Here is a 20,556-nt window from a genome sequence, read left to right as displayed (position 1 = left end):
AAATCACAACTGTGGTCTAGCTCATCTCTTAATGACCTAAATTAATTGATCATCTTTTCCAAAAGTTAGCTTTCCTAAAGTGTTTCTGGTTTAAAGAGACCTATAATTACACCTGGACCAAAGTCCTTGATCCTACCAATCGGCATCCATGCTCTAGAACAGAATAGCATTTTTACAGACCCAGTGAATATACTACAGGTATATTAATAATTATGTATTAATACAAAATTATTATGCTCAATAATTGATTAGCTAATCTATCTTATTGAAAGATATTTGACTAACTATCTAATTAATTTATTGGACAGACAACGATGTGGGCTATTCATCTAACTTTCAAATAACAATAATAATAAATAAATGTATACTAAACTCTGTAGCAGGGTTGAGAGTTAATGGATAACAGGATTTAGAAATGTGTATCCAATTTCCAAAACACAAATATTAATGAGGGCAGGTTCGAACACCAGAATTATTTGTTTTACCCCATTTTGAATTGGTAAATGTCACACACCACCATGGCTCAAAATGAAGCTTTACCTTTTTGCTTAGACAACATAAAATCTAACATGTTACAGTATATATCATGTTTTGTCTGCTATATATCATGTTATATCTGGTATATATATATATCATGCTATATCTTTGTCTAACATGATGTATCAAATATATTTATCATTTATATATATATATTACCTCTGGCAAACACCTACTCCTGAGAAACTTACATTTGTTACAGCTGTGATATGTGCTTGTGGGCCTACAAGGGTGGGTGGACCCTGTGAAATGTCTATGTGGGGGATTGGCGTCAGTGGCAGTCTGACGTCTCTACAGACCACCCCCAGCTTGTCTGCGTCGTGGGGGGAGATGAGCTGGTATGTGTTGTAGGTGAGAAAGTTTACCATGACTGAGTCAGTCTAGATGGAAACCCAACACGCAGCATAAAATCAGTGGCACAGTGTAACACAGTGGTTTGAACCTGAAGTCATACACTGTTTTTATCTATTTATGTACGAATGGGTTACCCATGAATCGTGTGCATAATCTTTCTTATGTTTGTATGTAGTATACAAAAATATATATTGGTAATATTAGCAAAGTATTATTTGATTTGCTCAAAAAATATCTTGTTTCAGCTCTGTATGCTACAGTAAATGGTAATATGATTGTTTGCATTAGTTTGTTTGCATTGTAGGCTTTTATGCCCAGAGTGGCAGCTGCATGGCCGTTTAGCATAAGGTTCAATTAATGAACAATGCAGTTCTTTAACTTTCAATGTTATTCAGCCAACATTATTCAAAGGGAAAATTACATATGAGAGTTTTCTAAAGTTGCTATCTTCTACTTTGTTTTTATCATTGTTATAAAGTTTAGAAATATTCTCTGCTTTTAGTGCTTTGGTTTGTACCACAAAACAGACAAGATTATCGTGCTATCTAACAGTGTGCTAAAATAGAAACAGATTTGATGTAGCTTGAAGATAAATGTGCACTTTATGCTTATAGACAGCAAAACCAGTGGAAAATGGAGGGTTATTACTAGTTCAGAGGACAGGAGCTGCCTATGTGAACAATCTTTGGTTAAGAGTACAATTGTAGTGCATCACAACATGCACCATTTACGCAGAATCAATGCAGATTTGCACAGCTGGAAGGTTTCTTTCAGCTACTGTATTTTCTTTAAATCCAAAGAACTTTCAGAAACAGAGATCCCAACCCTAACCAATTCTAGCCAGTTAATGATAACGTGTTAGTTCAAAATGCTGTGGATCTTCACAATATGACTGACAATTTTTGTTATTTGCATAACTACTAATTACTGTTGGTCTTATGCCAAGCTGACAATAAAGGCTTGTCTAAAGGTACTTAAAAGTAACAGACAGTATCAGCAATATCATTCCTAATTCCTCGCTACTTCATGATGATGCTCATCCAACCATCCATTTTGAGTCTATTTATGACACTGAGATTCATTTCATGATGCTAGCTAGAGTATGTTTAAATGGAATTGGAGCAGTCCGGGTTCTTTATTTTTTCTTTATCAGCCACTTTAAATTGCTCAGTTTTCTGACATACACTGCATGAGAAGTGGATAATTACTTTGTGTACAAAACTACCAGCTCACAGGGTGAATAAGTGAGGGTTCAAAATAAAATTACACTCCAGCAAGCAAGATCTGAAGCAGTGGTTTCAAAGTGTGACAGTAAAATGCAGCAGGTTCACAAAAAGTGACTTGTCACTGCTTGCCAACTAGTGCAGGAGTTGTTTATCTATGTGCACCTGCCATTCTCTTAATTTTTTGTTTTTTTATATTTGTTTAAGCAAAACTGTATCAATATCAGTAAGAGACTGCACTTTGATTTTACTCTATTAACTTGAATGTTAATCAAGCCAATCATTGAATGCATATCTTGCTTGCACACTCTGCCCCCACAATGCTGGTCCCTACATTCAAACAAACTAAAATGACTACTAGACACAAAAATAGCTTTAGTAATGAACTCGTTAACCTCCCCCAACACACACTTGGAAAATAGTGTGTTTCTTGTGGGGTTCATATAAAAATAAGCAAAAAGTTTTCTAAATGAGCACTGTCTATAGAGACTGAACGAGCACAGTAAATATATTAGGATTCTGGACACATGGACAGAATTACTTCTCTATTTTTCTTGGAATGCTTGTTTAGAAAAAAATAGGTGAAAGTACATTAAACACAACCAATTAGTAAATTATAAATAAAAAGGGCATCTCGCATAAAACACAACCCAAGTATTTGCAACTGCCCTCTCAATAGCTGGTCTGTGAGAATTGAAATTGTTAGGACTCTTCAGACATGATGCTAACAGAGTGAAATAATGTGAGATTAAAGTAGTCAATCACACATTAAAAAAGCCTTTAAGTCATGATGCAAAATTTAGAATGCATTGTACACCTAAATTTACACCTAAACATTTTAAACTGAATAGTTTTCTGTTATTCAGCTAAATAATCTGATAAATGTTTGGTATCTATAGGACCAGTATCAAAGGTCATTGTGCTAGTATAGGGCAATCAGTGACCAGCACATGTTCTGATGTACCATTCCCTTATCAAGCATTATCACTCATAAGAATGAAAGATAAACTTAAAGTAGATATTTACATTCTTAAAGATTAACAAAAGTACTGTACATTATAAAGAACATCTGATAGCACTGGTCAAACTTTTACTTTCCTGTTAACTCGTGGTACTTTCCATTAAACTCTACTATATAAAATATTCCCTATGGCTAGAGTAGTGTATCTGGTGTACTGATTTTTGTTGTTAGCACTGGATTATAAGACCGTGAGCACGGTTACAAATAAGAACAGTCCATTTAGTAGTTAGAAGCTATATCTACTAACCAGTAGCTATATCACCCTGCAAATCACAACTGGCAACCCACTGAAGCTAAGCAGGTGTGAGCCTTGCCAGTACCTGGATAGGAGACCTCCTGGAAAAGCTAATGGTGCTGCTGGAAGAAGTGCTAATGGGACCTCTTAGGGACCAGTAGGGAGTGCTCACCATGTGGTCTGTGTAGGTCCTCCTACTGCCCAAATATAGTGGATTTTTTATACTATAGTGTAAAACTGTGCCGTCCTTCAGATGAGATGTAAAACCAAGGTCCTGATTCTCTATGGTCATTAAAAATCCAGGGCGTTTTTTGAAAAGAGTAAGGGTGTTACCCCGATGCCCTGCTGAAATTTCTCCCTGGCCTTTACCAATCACGACCTCCTAATAATCCCAATCTATGAATTGGCTTCATCACTCTGTTCTCCTCCCCACTGATAGCTATTGGCGATAAGAGTACTAACGCACTATGGCTTCTGTAACATCATCCAGGTGGATGCTGCACATTCGGTGGTGGTGGAGGTGAATCCATTATTATTAATGAAAGGTGAATTATTATTAATAGTAGCTCATTGAGCCGAAGATCTTGTCCAGCCATTGAAAGAATGGAGGTATCAGCTTCAACAACATGACTGGGTAGCTTGTTCTGCACCCCCATAACCTTTTGGGTTAAGAAGTGTTCCTTGAGTCTTTTTGTTCACGTTTATTTTGAAGAAATATGCTGGCTTCACATTGTCAAAGCATTTGGCAATTTCTAAAATTTGTATCAGGTCTTCACAAAGTCTTCTCTGTTCAAAACGAATACATTTAAGTTTTTTCAGTGTATTTTTTTAAGCCCTGGAATCTGCTTGCTCTTTTCTGTAATGTGGTGACAAAAAGTGTACATAATATTCTAAATGAAGCCTTGTTACCTCACACCTTAAAATATACAGTATATCCTAATGCTTACTTAGTGTGTCAATATAAATGACAAGGTATTTTTCTTAAATAGCCTCTTGTAGTTCAATGTTTCTCATTTTGTATTTATAAAGTAGGAATACAATAAACTTTTCAATATTTCTATTTTAGCTGATATTATGGTATCATTATTTTAATGAAAGTGAACTTTCCAAGTATTTCATTCATTCAGAAAAGTGGCCCTTTAGTGTGGTCAATCTCCAAGTTTTATCACTCACTAGTGGTGGCTGGGAGTCCTTAACTGATGGAGTTAATTAAGAGCAGAGTTATTTACAAGAACGAGGGGGGGGGGGTAAATTCAATTTGGCCATTTCTATTCTTGATCACAGTAAAAAAGAGATGACTAATTTTTCTAATCCCAGCTGAGACTGACACACAAGAATGCTCTCTAGTTTACTCATTTCTAAAGAGAAATCACATTACCCCATTTAATTCCAGGGGACGGAAAGGTGCAATAAATGTTTAAAACACAAAGTCATGACTCAGATTAGCTCATAAGATAGAAAAGGACAGCTTGATTTCTTTTTTTTTGGTAAGCATTTGTTTATTCTTTCTTTATACTTTATTTGAAGGTGCTCACAAAAAAAACTACAAATAATGCCAGAGCTGGCAGATGACCCCTCCATTTACAACATACCTGGAGGTGTGATCTGTGATAAATATCAAGGGCCCATTATTACTCACACCAGGCTTGCAGACTCATCAACAGGATTGTGCATGGTGTCAACCACCTGGGACCAGCTTTACAAAGCCACGCCTTGGCGCCAATGTACTAACTATATTTTGTCTTGAAAGTTTTTAAGAGGAGCTCAATAGAAGTAAAATGCCATATTGTTGTGAACTATCAGTCTAATAAAGACAGTAAGATTTTGGGAAAACTGGTCCTAAAAGGTTCAAGAGTTTGTAAACAGCAAACAATTATACACTAATGTGTGCATAATTATTGAGAGTGGAATACATGAAAAATTTGAATTAATAACTTCATATTAACCTATACGATCCACCAAACTATTCTATGTGGAAATCTATGAAACCAGACAGCAAGCACTTGGTTTGTTATTTTTTTGTTTGTATGCTGAAGTTCACATTTAATCCCGGCCTAGATGCTAGAACGGTTCTTCTTTTACTGAAGCGGCTGTGACTCTTACTGTATTCTACCTCCTACCACATACTAAAAGACATTAAAACAACACAGCATGTAACATTTAAATACTGGACCTACAGCAACCAAAAAAACAAAAAAAAACCAACTGCCTATAGAAAACCCTGCTATTTATGCTCAGATCACATGATTAATTAGTATGTCTGGCTTGTTCCAGTTTTTGCCAATGACAGTCAACGAATGCAACACAAAAAAAGAAAGAAAATAGCATCAAACTGCAAAGCGTGAACGCTTTCAATAACAAAAAGTGTCTAAAATGTTGGTAAGTTCCAGTGTTATTAATAAAATGCATGTGTGTATTTGTTAAATTCATGTTTCAAAATTTTTTCTTTCTGCAAGTCTGAGATTAGGTAAAAATTATACTCACTGTAAACCCTCAAATGGGCAATGGTGAGTATAGGCCAGTTTCCCTGCCCTAATAACAAATCTCACCGGATATCATGAGTGTTCTGGGGTTAAAAATCTGTTTAATGATCCAAATCTGTTAGTAAATTCTCCATTAGACATGACCCTCTTGTTTTCTGTACCTAAGTTAACTTAAGTAAAAAAATTGGTTTGCACGTTAACGGAGTTGCTGGCATCATCTTGAAGGGAGCTGGTTCGGTTCTGTAGGGACTATGGAAGGCATTGACTATGGATGTAGACATGACTGTGAGACTGACTGGAAGAACAGGCCTACCTGACGGGTGACCAGGACTTGCTCAGCACTCTGCCTAGGACCAGCGCAGGGGCTGAGCGGCGTCTTTGTGCCAGACTCCTCAGCTGGTATAGAGAACAAAAGGGAACATTAGCTTCACATTTGTTTCTCCAGGTAAAAAGAAAAGAGATGAAGTCATTCACTGAGTACTGAGCACACATAAACAAATACAGCACAAATACCACACTGATACAATTGACAGAATGACAATACATGCATTTATTAAGATACAGGTGCCAATGTTTTATGTTATTGTGGGTAGCTGCGTCAGCATGCGTAGGCTGCAAAGGAACAAGTAATAGGTTTATTCCATGCTGAAAAGAAAAGAAAGAAAACACATGTTTTTGGCCATGGAGCTTTCTTCAGGTGCCAATTTACCATCTCCTCCCAGGTCTTCTCCCAGGTATCTGTGCTTTAAAAAGACCTACAAAAGCTGCAGATACTTCAGTCCTGGAGTCTGTTCTGATCTAGTGTTCTAAGGAATACCAAGACAAACAGTGCTTTCTATTGTCTTTTATTTGAATAACACATACAGTATATTATTTTAAAGTTAGATTATTTTGGGAAAACAATCATTCCCTTCAAGCTAGTTCAATGTTAAATAACTCAACTGAAACCAAAATTCTGAAGTAGTTAAATAACACTTATAAGGGTTTTTCAGCCCTAGTCCTGGTGGCCCACATACTGTACCTGCTGGTTGTCATTAACTCTGAGCTCTCAGTTACACAGTTGAGCTCTGTATTGAGCTATTAATGAGATTAGTTTCTCTCATAGTTTTAAGTTTCTAAAACTCTAACTTCTAAAATCTAAATTGGAGTTTGTGTTTAAATTATTCTGTGTTGCTTAAGTAACTCAACTATCTTAATGTCTGATACATGACAAAGGTTGTGTTGGAATAAAGGCCAGCAGATACATGGGTCACTGAAGACAGGTCTGGGATTCTCTGTCTTTACAGCTAAGTTTAATGGATTTAAGTAATAAGATAAAAGATTTAAGATAAAATAAATATCTACTGTAAATGAGAAGGTCATGTAAATTCCCAAAGATCCATGAGCGTTAACATGCAGCTGGCCTTTCAAAGACCTTTCAAACACCAAGTGGAAGGTGGACCAAAGCTAATGTCTGCTATGCCTTGGCATTTTCTGTCTGAGCTATAATGAGGGTACTGAAATCATCCAGTCTGAGTCAGAAAGCAAAATCGGACTCTGAAACACTTCTGGGTCTTTCACATCAATGAGGATGAAATGAAGCATTAAAGAGGGATTTGGTTCCTGTAATAATCTTTTGAAAGTGTGATTGAGTGGTAATCTCTGCTCAGGGGCTGTGTGTTCAGGTTACACCATGAGTCCAGCTGCTGCCAGAACCTCCCCTTGTACAGAACAAGGCTGAAATGACCTTGGGGATCTCTGGTCTACAAGACACTGTCAGATCCTTTTATTGGCCTGTGTCAGGCTGAATCATAGGAACTCTTTCTATCTGCAGTGATTCTGCTGTGGACATGTTATGATTACAGAGCAAGACAGTGTACGTCTTGAATCTACGTTTCTAGCTCGCCTACAATCTTTTATGTAAAGATGTTCCTTCCTCGTGTTCTCAGATTTAAATGCAATCCCACATAGTTTTAACTTGTGTCTTTTAGTTTGTGTTTCACTGTTAATACTGGAAAAGTTCAGCGATAACCACTTCAGAATTTACAGACTCATTCACACACTGGGCTATAATCTCTACCAGTGTTCCTTTTTTCAGATCATCCAAAGAAAATAAGCCTAATTTCTTAAATCAAAGCTCTCTGAGCTCTGGTGTCTTGGATAGGTTCAGAGACAGAGCAGCCAGGTCAATGCTGGAGCCAGATCCAGTCAAAACTAGAGTCCTATCACTTTCTAAAGTAAACAAACTTAAAGGCAGAGAGCAGAGGAGTGTGAAATGCACTCATCCCACACAGACAGGTGTCTTGTACACAGCACTCTAGTTAGTATACACTCACTCTGTCAGCTTTCCATTGCTAGATTGTGCCAGATAACCATTCAAAGTCAGACAACTTCTGTTTTGTGTTATAAGCTGTAGAACTGCAACACTGATGTCACATGGATAAATGAATACCCACAGTCTCTAGCAGCATGTGGCACCATACCATCTTTTTTTGCCATTGATAGTTTAATAAAGGTAAGGTGTTCCATAAACACTGACAAGATTTGTTCTCACCAGTGAAACAGTAAACCATTGCTAAGGTGTTTTCTATATTACTATAATTTTATCCCTGGACAGTACACTTTGTAGCAACTGAATTTTAAAATCATGAGCAAATGTTGGATATTAAGAGAAGAAAATAAGTAAGGTTTAACTTTTTCATATCAATACATTGCTGTATTAATTACTACATCTAACAACTGTATTGAGCTCAAATTTGAGTTTGGAAATTATGTATAAAGCTATCATCATTTACATTTTTGTTGTCAAATCATTAGTTATTTACCACATAATGTAGTATTTACATAGTCAGCAAAAATGTTTTTCAACAAAGCTAACAGACAGGAACTGCATTGATTTAATTATCACATGCCTGATCTGCTAGCTACAGTACAGTTGATGACTTCTGTCAGCACATATTTGGGTTTATCTATCAACTGTGCTTACTGTATGCACAATTGTAATATTGTGCAGGAAGTTTGTTAATCATTATCTTCAGACTTGTTTGGGTTCCTCATGTGGCTTCTAAGGTCCTTTAATTATATTTGGATCTGAAGGTGTGTGAGGCATATAAAGTGGGATTTCAGTGTGATCTTTCCATCTGTGAACTCTCTCAGGTTCCTTGATTCTATTCGGAAATATTTTAATATGGCTCGTGTCTGTTATTTTGGTACAGAATGGCATAGCAGAGCTGATTTTCCACTAAGGGTCCTAGACACCACAGAGCTAATCCCTTTTCATGTGTCAGGCTCAATCAGGCTTCTGCCTTGAGCACCGGGTTCTCCCAGCAATTACAAGGCAGCATATCATCCTCATTATTATCATCATCCCACTTCTGCATCATGTCAGCCCTTCTTTGATTCTGAGCATTGGGACAGGAGCATTCAGGCATTCATTCAGTGCCCCAAAACAATAATGACTTGTTCTGCCTAATGGAATTGCAGTCTCTATTATTGAAGAGCTGAATTCAAAAGACTTCAGTTTTTGTGTTTACTAACAGAATGCTGTAGCTGTTTTACCAAGTTGTCAGTTCGTGTTGCAGGATAAGGAGGGCGCTAATTGAATGTTGGTGGCTTATTTCAAATGTGGGACCCAGATGTCCCCAGTCAAGCGTGTTTTATCCGTAGCTTCCAAGCTGAGACAAAGCAACTGATATAACCTAGTACCTTCAGCTGAACTAAGCAGTTATGCAAATTACAGCTGCACTCTTTACATCTTTGTCCCTGTTATGATTAAAACAGTTGTGATTACATGAATTAGTGTATTGATTAATTGTGTTGTAGTTTAAGAACACAGTTTCTCTTTTCATCACCTTTAACCACTCATATTACTCTGACTGCATACTAGTGGAACCAAAAGACTTTAAAGAAATGAATTGCTGAGTGGAATTCAGTTTTATCTTTCATTAGAACAAGAAGTCATACCGTTTGTGTTTTTTTTTTGTTCAATGTGTGCTTCTTTTTCTAAAATAAATCACCTTTGCTTGACTCTCTCAGATTGCTTAAACTATCTTTTAGTGGTTATCAGGTTTTTCAAAGCCTTAAATGAACATGAGATAACATGTTGTTATTGAAGTATTTCCTATGATAAGGTCTAGTTTAATTTGAATCACACCTCTCACAAACCTGTCCATCAGATGGCTCATGTCAATATCATAAACAGAATTTATTTAATTCTCTACAGACTTTAGACCTTTTAAAGCACAATACTGACACCCTAAAGTGTATTTCATTTTCACAGAAACCAATGGACATGTGATGTGATTTCCTGTGATGTGAGAATATCACATTATGTTCCCTGCTTTCCTCTGGTTCTGTTATCAAATGATAATAATCATCTTCTCTCAGTCTCTCAATACTGCAGAAAAGAGTATAACTGACTGGCATTACTGCTGTTAAATGAATAATTACTCTCAGCTGGCAGTCTCCACACTCCCTTCCCTGGTGCCAATGGACCTTTACCTTTCTGGACATTATTCTTATGGTTCTGTCTATTCTATTGCTGGGGTCCATGGTGAAGGAAATGTGTGATCCAGGGAAGTAGCAGCTGATGACACAAAAGCACTAATAAACTCAACGAAATTGTTCGCTCACAGGTTTATTTTTTTAAGGGTACTGGGGAAGGGGGTAACCACCTGAGGGAGTGGGAGGGAGGGAGTTTTATTTTTATTATCTGAGAACTGTGTTGAGCATGGGGCAAAAGGGTGGCTAAAGGGATAAAGGATACAACAGTTTTTTTTTCTTTATTGTGTTTAGAATTTTGCATTGTCAATTTTGTCCCATATTAATAAAAACACACAAGAACAGGACTTACTGTACTAATTAAACGGTATGAAGATTGCAACGATTGTATCGTTTACCAAGAAAATATAGGCCTGGTTTAGTGATTCACTTCCTAGTAACATATTAAGTCTTATTCAGTCATGTTTTTGTTACCCATGGCAGCTGAAAGTGACTAAGTCATAAAAGTTTAAGGCTTTTAGAGTACATAGACATTGCTCAACATATAAATATTCAACTCCCAATCTAGAATTAACAATGTCTTCTGGCATACCAGCTGTAAATGTTATAGTTATTGGTTTGAATGCTTATGACCCTATTGTTCTTTTAAAATGAAAATCATCCACAGGAGCAGTTGGGTATAAGTGTGACCATTTGACTAATTTGTATTCCCCAACACACATATATAATACTATGTGAGAAGTGCAGACCACAACAGATTATAAGTGCTCACTGAAAGAGCAAATTTGGTGCACTGGGGAGTGTTCTGTCTAAAGGCTAGAATGGCTAAAAGGCCAAGTAATATAGAAACAAAAACTAAGCATACATGGATACTTTTCATTAACTCTTAATAAATTAATTCAACCTTCACATATAGATCTAGTTAATAAGATGAGCTATCTCACGTGAAAAGTAACAAATATTTTTACAAATACCTTTTCTCTTCATACATTTTTACAACATCGGGAGTCAGGGTGCAGAGTAGAGGGCTCTCTAAACTAAGTTTGTACGCTGTTTAAAATTTTCTATTATTACTTGCTTCTCATTAAGAGGGCTTGTATTAGTAAAGTGTTGGGGTCAGATTTGTCTACAACCAGCCGTGTTATTAAAACTGGTGTCTATGCTTCCTTCAAGAAGTCAGATTTCACAAACAGACTCACAGCCAGACATGAGTGTGATGCATAACAGAGAAAGAGAAAATGTAATAAGCAAGGAACCTTCTGAATGCACTTATTATATTAGAATGTTACTTAATAACTGTATTAGATAACATTCAAATAAGGCCTCTTTAACTGAAACAAACATAGACAAGTTCAGTAATCTTTCTGCATGTTTTTCTTTCTTGAATCGTAAACCAGAAATATAAGAATTTGCAGAAATTTAAAAGTTGGGATTTTGTGCTACATGCGAAACCTATTGTAGAAGATAGGTTTACAATAGGTTAGAACTGCCGCTGAACAATGGTGGTATCTCCCTATGCTACCATTGCACTGCAGCTGTGGGAAGTAAAATACAACAGTGTGCATTCCTTAGGAGGCCGTGGCGAACTCTTGGCTCTCAAGTCAGGTCAAAGGTCAAAATCTCAAAATTCCACGCAATGTCACAAATCCTACCATGCCAACATTAAGGCACTTTGAGATGCACTAACAATCACAAAAGACAAACTCTCTGGAATAAGATTAAAATGTTGAATTTTACATGCCTGATTTTGCCAAAGGCTTAAGCAGGATATTGCACAGCAGTCCCAGGTGTGATATAACCTCAAAAAGGTATTAGACCAAGCACATTTGGGAACTTTTGGGGCTTTTTTTTGCCTTAATCAAATGTCATTCATGTTTAGAGTAAAGAGTTAAGGGGAGTGGGGTTGTACAGTATGTTAGCTTTTCCAACAGAATGTTGTCACATCTAAATTACTGACACACACATTTTCTTTGAATATATATGAAGCCAAAGTAAATTTGAGGAATTTCAGGTAAACTGCCTCACATTAAATTGAATTTGCTCTAGAAAACATTCTAGAGAAAAGGGACATACTGGGTGAGAACAAGAGTAACTGCAGCACCAGCAATTATTCAAATGCTGGTTGACTCATTGCCAATTGTAATAAGCAAAGAATATTACTTCAGCTGTCTGCAGTCTACAAATGTATCTAATGCACCCAAATCAAATACAATGCCTTCAGGAAGCATTCACCTCTCAATTTTTCAATGTTTTTTTTAATTATTAACTTAAATAGGAGGACATTTATATGGGATTTTTTCACTGACATTTTCCAATTCCAAAATTGGAATGAATGTTTTGGTAATATTTAACATATAGTTTAAAAGAAAACCCTTAAATGTCTTAATTTGATAAGTATTCATCTCCTTTGTTATTACATTATATCGCGATCACAGGTGCATCTCATTTCTTTGTGAGATCACTCTAAAATTTGCCCTGCAGTCAGTTTAGTTGGTCGACATGTTTTCAGAAGAAATACACCTGTCTGTATAAAGTCCATCAGTTAACAGTACACATCAGAGCAAAAACATAAAGACCAAGGACTTGTCTGAATAACTCTGTGATAACATTGTGAGAAGGCACAGATCTTGGTAGGTGTATAAATAAATATCTATGAAAGTTCCCAGGAACACAGCTAGGTCTAGCATTAGGAACCACCCATACTTTTCCTAGAGCTGACCATTTACCCAAATTGCGCAACTGAGCAAGAATGACTTTGGACAAGAGGTGACCAAGAACCCAATGACCACCCTGGAAGAACTACAGAATGGGTTCGAACTTCAATGGGTGCGATGGACAAACCTGTCCAAAGGACAACAATCTCTGCAGCACTACACAGATTGAACCTACTGGAGAAAAGCTAGGGGAAATTAATAGCATGTCTGGAGTTTGCAAGAAGGCATGTATCAGACCGGAGACCTTGTGGCAAAAATGTCTCTGGTCTGATTAAATAAAAATGGAGAGATTTGGCCTAAATGCAAAGCTCTATGCCCGGGACAAACTGAACACTGCTCATCACCAATATAACACAATCTTTACAATGATGCATGGTGGTGGCAGCATCATCTTACAGGGGTGTTGTTCAATGGCTGGGACTGGGGCAATTTTTCCTTAGGTTAGAGAAAAAAAATGAATGCCGCAAAACACAAGCAAATCCTTAAGAAGCAAAAGACAGATTTGAATTGATACTGAAATAAGTCTCAACTCTGTAATCGCTGTGGCAGGTGCTTCTTCAAACTGAGGGAGGTGTATAATTTGGTAATCACTTTAGTTTTCATTTTTAATTTTCTTTTACATAATCTAAATATTTTTGCCCCTTAAAATTGTTCCATATGTTGTATGAATCAAGGGAAAAATAATTGTAAAACATTCAAAATTGTGATCATAAGACAACTATACTTACAATTGTTCAGAGGTTGTGAATACATTCTTAGGACACTGTACATATGTATTACCATGGTACAAATATGACCATGAAATCCATTTCCTTTGTTCTGAATGGAAGAACAACATTTATGTGTCCTACTAAAATGTGTAATTTATTACCTCAAAAGTCTCAGAATATTTTTTATTTGCTTATGTAATGATACACCCAACACAATCATGGGGTTTATCAAAAGCATAATCAAAACATCATTACTTTAATTAAAGGAAACAACTAACACTGAGCATCTGTGTTTCAGGCAACAACAAACAAAAGAAATTGATTGTTATAATATTTCTGAAGGACGCAATGCAGCCAGGTTATGAAAAGAAAACTGTACACCCTTATTAAACTCACATTTGCTCACACTCTCAACTTAACCAAGGGTCTTAATTGCCAGTTGGAAACATGCTTTACTGTGTCCTAGTTTCCTAGTTTCATGAAGACTAAAGCTCACATGCACAGTGAACACGATTGCCCCCGATTCAAATTAATAATATGACCCATTTTACCTTAATTTATCAGTAGAGTACTGTACTTAACCTGCTTCAAATTCAAAGCATCGAAAGCCTGCTTGACAAAAATGTCTTTAATTATATAGGGTATTCAGGTAAACAATATTTTTTAAATTAGGATTATCCACACCAGCTGAACGACTGTCACAGATGTCACCTGACTTGTGTCGCTCAGTGCAACTTATTCCAAGAAACGAGAACTAGTTTGACCATCTGTGTTAAGAAATTGATGATAAACGTTGCACCCTGTGACAGCATATCTCATCCTGTACACAGATTAAGTCAACAATTTGCAGTTTGGGGTTTCTGTTGCTCTTTTGCCAAAACCTCCACTCAAGTAGCATCTTCATTTTCTCCTGAAATACTGCAGGACAAGGAGTAACAATTATATGGTTGTGAAGCTGAATCATCAAATATTACATTTCAATAGAACAATTAGGAATGTTATAAATTGTATATATTCTTTTTACAGTATCTTTTTAACTATTAGAATGTTTTTGTTTGTGACTTTATACTGTATGTGTTATACAATGCATGGCTCAATTATATGTTTTGGAATTTCTGGATTGTTTCTTTTGCAATAGATTTCCCTAAAGTTGTAGCAGGTTACATTATTCTCCTTATCTATTCCCGTTCCTAAGAAAATCTCCTCTCGGTCTGAGTACCAAACTATTCTCTTAACTATCTGGCTGTGGTGCCCTGGTCTAAAAGATCTTTTAATTTGAGGTGGAGATAAGCTCCAAAGGCATAATTAGTGTGCACCATGAAATAATGTCTTTGTAGGCTTGTGCTATGATGTTGTGCTATGGATGCTATGATGGGCATCCAAAGTTTTAATGCCCAAATTTTTCCCAAGAATTATCGATTTTAAAAGCAACACAATTTTTCCCTGTGAGACATACAGTAATTTCCAACCAATTAAGGAACGGCTTTCTCAGTCTGGATCTACTGTATACCAGTTCATGTGTTGTAGTAACATTGCTTATTAAATGCCTTGCCTTGCTTTTTCTGTGGCATCATTTCCACTGAAACTTGATTTGGATTTTCTCCGCAGTTCATTTTGTAGATTAAATTCAGCAGCTTTCATCTCCAAAAGCAGAAGTCAACATCTTGTAAACTCAGAACTCTTTTTATATTCTGGCCTTCTTGAAAAATATACACACTGAAGTACAATGTCCCCAATGTTATGTTTTCGAGTCTGCAGATTAATTTGCTAAACAAAAAGGTCATTAGCTACAGAACAAGAAAAAAAGTTATTTGTGACATTAATGTTGATATTTCTATAATTAAGAGTGTCAGTATTAATTAAAATTATGGTCTACAGATTAATAAGAACACAGATGTCTGTCAGATCAAATTATGGGAGTGAGCTAGGCATTGCTCTCTTGTCGCAGAATTTCGCCTCCAGATATAAACTTACCTTTATGAAATTGGTTGAATTCAACCAGGTGCTTTACAGAATTTTTCTGTGATGTTTACATTGGGGTTGATGTACAGTATCAATGGTTTTTGGATACTGTAAGGGTTGCAAAAGAACAAGTTATAGGTTTATTCCCTGCTGAAAACAGAAGAAAGAAAACACAACGTTTTGGCTGTGGAGCCTTCTTCAGATTGCCTTTACACCTGAAGAAGGCTCCACGGCCAAAATGTTGTGTTTTCTTTCTTTTTTTTTCAGCACAGAATAAAGCTATTTCTTGTTCCTTTGCAGCCTACGCATGCTGACGCAGCTACCCACCTTAACTGCTGTAAGGGTTGTTTGACATAAAAGTCTATCACAGTAGGGAACCTGATTCAGAGAGGTGGGATAAAATGGTGGCAAAGATTACCAAAGAGAAAATAGAGGTGATAAGTTATAAACCAACATATGGGAAATTGTATTGCAATGGGTGATATTTCTGACTTTAAACAAGGAGCTTAATTGATATTGACATTTAGGAGAGGGGTGCCACTCACATCAGGGTTCACTTCTATAATTAGAAAAGTTAAAAAATGTGACCTGGAACATAGGAACATCCAGTTCAGTGGTTCAGATGAAGTGCAATACTGTCTATTTTTTTATTATGTGTTCATGTGTTCCAAAGCACCATCAAAAATGATATATCACATATTAACACTCAAATGTCTTTTTAAGGATTTAAATGGAGAATGTAGCAAATGTTCCTGACTTGCACCCACTGCTTGCTGGGATAGGCTCCAGCTCCCCTTCAACCCTCTATTGGATAGGGTGAATAAAAAATGGATGTATGGGTATATTAAATGTTGTCATTCCCAACTGAAGTTTTTAAATCACTTAATAATACATTTCTTTTTTAGCAGTCAGCTAAATTAAAAATAGAAAAAATTGTATTCAGAAATTCTGACCTATGTCTTAAACAACATCTCTAGCGATTGACTTTGTCTGATGTTTTTTTCTCATCTTTCCCTTCTACACACTGTAAGCTACATTAATATTTTTAGCCAACTTCCATTTCAAGGTCATGCTCTTTTGTTTTTTTCCTAGACTGGGATGCTACACTCTGCCCCCTGCTGGTAACTAGAACACACTTCAAGCATGCTGACTTTATCTAGGACACCTGGGGATTTTTGGTGTTTAATAATAATAATAATTGCTTACACTTAAATAGCGCTTTTCTGGACACTCCACTCAAAGCGCTTTACAGGTAATGGGGACTCCCCTCCACCGCCACCAATGTGCAGCATCCACCTGGATGATGCGACGGCAGCCATAGTGCGCCAGAACGCTCACCACACATCAGCTATCAGTGGGGAGGAGAGCAGAGTAATGAAGCCAATTCATAGATGGGGATAATTCCTGATTGGTAAGGGCCAATGGGAAATTTGGCCAGGACACCGGGGTTACACCCCTACATTTTTTGAGAAACGCCCTGGGACTTTTAATGACCACAGTGAGTCAGGACCTCGGTTTTACATCTCATCCGAAGGACAGCGCCTGTTTACAGTATAGTGTCCCCGTCACTATACTGGGGCATTAGGACCCACATGGACCGTAGGGTGAGCTCCCCCTGCTAGCCCCACTAACATCTCTTCCAGCAGCAACCTTAGTTTTTCCCAGGAGGTCTCCCATCCAGGTACTGACCAGGCTCACACCTGCTTAGCTTCAGTGGGCTGCTAGTTGTGAGTTGCAGGGTGAAATGGCTGCTGGCCGCCATGGTGTTCAAAAGAGTTTATAGGTAATATGAACTGAATCAGAATACAGATTAGAAGGGAAACTTGCAGTGTACTGTGTACTGTATTTGTACTAATTATGCTTAATTCACAACAGTGTAGATGTGTTGTCCAAAACAAATACTTTTTCAGAATACTTCTGTTTTATTTTTGTACCCTTTCATGAACTACAAAGGACCTTTTTGCAGCAATGTCTCCTCTTTATGTACCAATGTTGTTTAAGCATACAGCATTTATGTTATTAATTTATAATTTAGTTTTTCAAACCAAACCCATTTTCTAATTCTCTCCTAGCTAAAACTAACCAGACACTTTATTCAGTCTTAACTGGCCCCAGTATACATTCAATTTCATGAGGTGATATTAATCCACTGCAGAGCTTGCCCACACAGAGATGATATGTTGTAACTTGAGAAATCAAGTTCACTCCCTGGTTGCACTACTCAAGGCTTTACCCAGAAAACCTAAACAATGGGCATAGTAGAGGTGTTTGCCTAGCTCTAACTGTGTAAAGAGCAGGTACAGTAAACACAGAAAATCGAAGGGGACTTTCGGTGATATACACTGGTTAATTAACTTCAAATTAGAGTGTTAGAACCTTCAACAGCCATGGAACACAGTATAAATGCAGAGACAGAGATATAAAAGAAGGAAGGAAAAGAAAAAAACAGACGAAAAGATACAGAGAAAAAGGACATCACCATCATCCCCCTGTTCCTCAAAACTTCTGCCATGTGACACTGATTCCCAATCACTTCTGGACATCCATGTTGTGGAGAGGGGGATTTAAATCTGAGCCGTATTCGTTTATTAGGACACAGGATACATCTTGTTGTACCCTTTTCATTTGTCATAGTGGTTTCAGCAAGATTTCTGGGTCTGTAGGATTTAAGCCTCTGGAATGCATTGATTTGTACATGTGTTATAGTGTACCTATTGTGTGGTTGTGCTATTTTAATGTTAATAAATGCCAATGTTAATAATTATTTGTTTGTCTTGTCAAGTTTTGACTCTGTCAGTCAGGTTTTTAACAGTGCTGCGCCAGAAAACAAAAATGCCACTTACCCTATTCTCACATTTACTCACAAACAGCTTTCTCTATTTTGTAAAAATTATATAGCATATGTTTTTCACTTAAAATATTAAGTACTTGTAGGTATTTGTGGTTGACTTTATTGCATGAAGTTTTATACATGTTCAGATAATAACAGAAATTAATTTTCTGTTCATTTCTGTTAATACACAAAGGAGGAAAAGGAGATTTCAAATGGTAATTTATAAATGGCTTAAATGACAAAAAGAATATATAATGGCAAGACTAAAAATCAACAACAAATAAATAGAATACTCCCTGGGATTTAAAGGAATGTCCTACACTGACAGAATAAAATGAACCTTTTTAGTCTTTAAGAAAGATGGCTCTTAAAAATGTAACAACTGTAGGAAAACAAAAAATATATTAATTTTCTTGGGTGCACTTTCAGACCTTGAAAGGAAATATCACCTAACAGGTTACAGAAAGTTCAATAAAGACAATAAAATTAATCAGGTATGATAATGGAAATATCCATAATGAATGGAAATAATTTTTCTGTCTTCTATTTTATCTCAATAAAGCAAGTAACTTTTTAACAAAGGATAGTGTATGCTAATCACCATCTCCCTGAACTCAGTGAACCAGGCACAGCCTCAGACACTCAACAGCAAAAACCTCCAACCGAAAACCAGAAGTGAGGAAAAGCACGTCTGGCATTAGATCTTTTTTTTCCATTGGTTTGCTGAATGATTGCTTAAACAAAGGTAATTCTGCATCGTTATCATACATAGAGCAGTACATGGTACAGTCTACTGTACTGGCCTGGATTTGTTGCCATTGCAAGACTCACAGAAAAACAAAAGGAAATAAATTGAAAAGTTAATATGTTATCTCTTTTAGGTATATCTCTCCTGATACATATATTATGTGAGACCATATGTAAAACTTGTAGTATGCATGTTGTATAAGTACTTACAGGGCTGATTGGAGTTGCAACATCATCATAACTTCCCCTCCTCATGGCTGGTTGGTTAGGAGTGTCAGTGGCTTGTGAGAGGAGTGCGTTCAGCAGTGAAGGAGCTCCCCGCAGCCAAGGGCATGATAAACTATGGAGTGAGCACTCAGGGCTCCTGACTGGGGTCTTGAGCTTTTGTTAATGAGAAAATAACAATGACAACACAAAGCAGAGAGGAGGACCCATTTGAATTAGGAATCTCACAATGTAGCAATGTTACAACCCAGTTCTTCTCCCTCATTTAGTCTGCGGGTATCTCCTGATAATATTTTCCAGTTAGAGGAATGCGTTTGGGGGCATAATCCTGCTATTGAAAGAACAATTAATTCCTATCCGTAGCACACAGTTTCTTTATCCTACAAAGTTTCTTCACTACAGTATGTATTTATTAATCATAGATTGTAATCCGCAATAAAAATATTCTCCTGAGAACAGACTGCCTAAAACCTATTATTTGTACTGTTGTTTGTTTTCATTAATGGTTGGCAAAATAATCTCTGTCCATACATGTGAAATTGAATTTGCTCCTCCTGAGATGGCTTGAACTATTTTATTATGAAGTTGGTGTGGTTTCATATTATACTTATATGCATTTATAATACTACTACATTCTCTATTTAACACTGCCATCACCAAATAACAGTAGCAGATTTTCTGCTATATTATGAAATAGAAGAAGGCAAAACAATGCTTCTTGTTTTACTGCTAAATGTCCTTGTGCTCAATATATGTGGTAATATATGTTCACCAAAATATGTAAATACTATATAATAATAATAATGTTTCTTTATTAGCCCTATACAATTTCTTGCATTAGGAATGTGTCTTTTCACATACCCCAGCTTTTCTCCATGGAGACACAGACACACAGACAGGGAGAGAAGCTTGGGGTCAGAGTGCAGGGTCTGCCATTGTACGGCACCCCTGGAGCAGTTAGGGTTAAGGGCCTTGCTCAGGGGCCCAACGGAGTAGGATTCCTCTGCCGGCCATGGGATTTGAACTGGCAACC

At 36.8% G+C, this 20,556-nt stretch overlaps 1 protein-coding gene across 2 annotated transcripts in view; it reads right to left on the bottom strand.

Annotated features, from left to right (window-relative positions):
• tagapb (T cell activation RhoGTPase activating protein b) overlaps window positions 1-19,644 on the bottom strand; it is a 41,510-nt gene extending 21,866 nt beyond the window's left edge. The window contains exons 1-2 of one of the 2 annotated variants that reach the window (XM_088625493.1): window positions 19,509-19,644; window positions 6,167-6,249 (exon numbers count right to left, since the gene is read on the bottom strand). In XM_088625493.1, coding sequence (XP_088481619.1) covers window positions 6,167-6,249; window positions 19,509-19,553 — 128 coding nt within the window. In that variant the 5' untranslated portion in view covers window positions 19,554-19,644. The remainder of the gene's footprint in view (window positions 1-6,166; window positions 6,250-19,508) is intronic. The other variant, XM_088625494.1, reaches the window with a different exon arrangement.
• Between the last annotated feature and the right edge of the window lie 912 nt (window positions 19,645-20,556).

Source organism: Lepisosteus platostomus, chromosome 3 (assembly GCF_059453375.1).
Source record: "Lepisosteus platostomus isolate fLepPlt1 chromosome 3, fLepPlt1.hap1, whole genome shotgun sequence".
In the NCBI taxonomy this organism is placed as follows: domain Eukaryota; kingdom Metazoa; phylum Chordata; class Actinopteri; order Semionotiformes; family Lepisosteidae; genus Lepisosteus; species Lepisosteus platostomus.
Note: the sequence above shows the minus strand (reverse complement) of the source record. Positions and strands in the feature narration are given on the sequence as shown.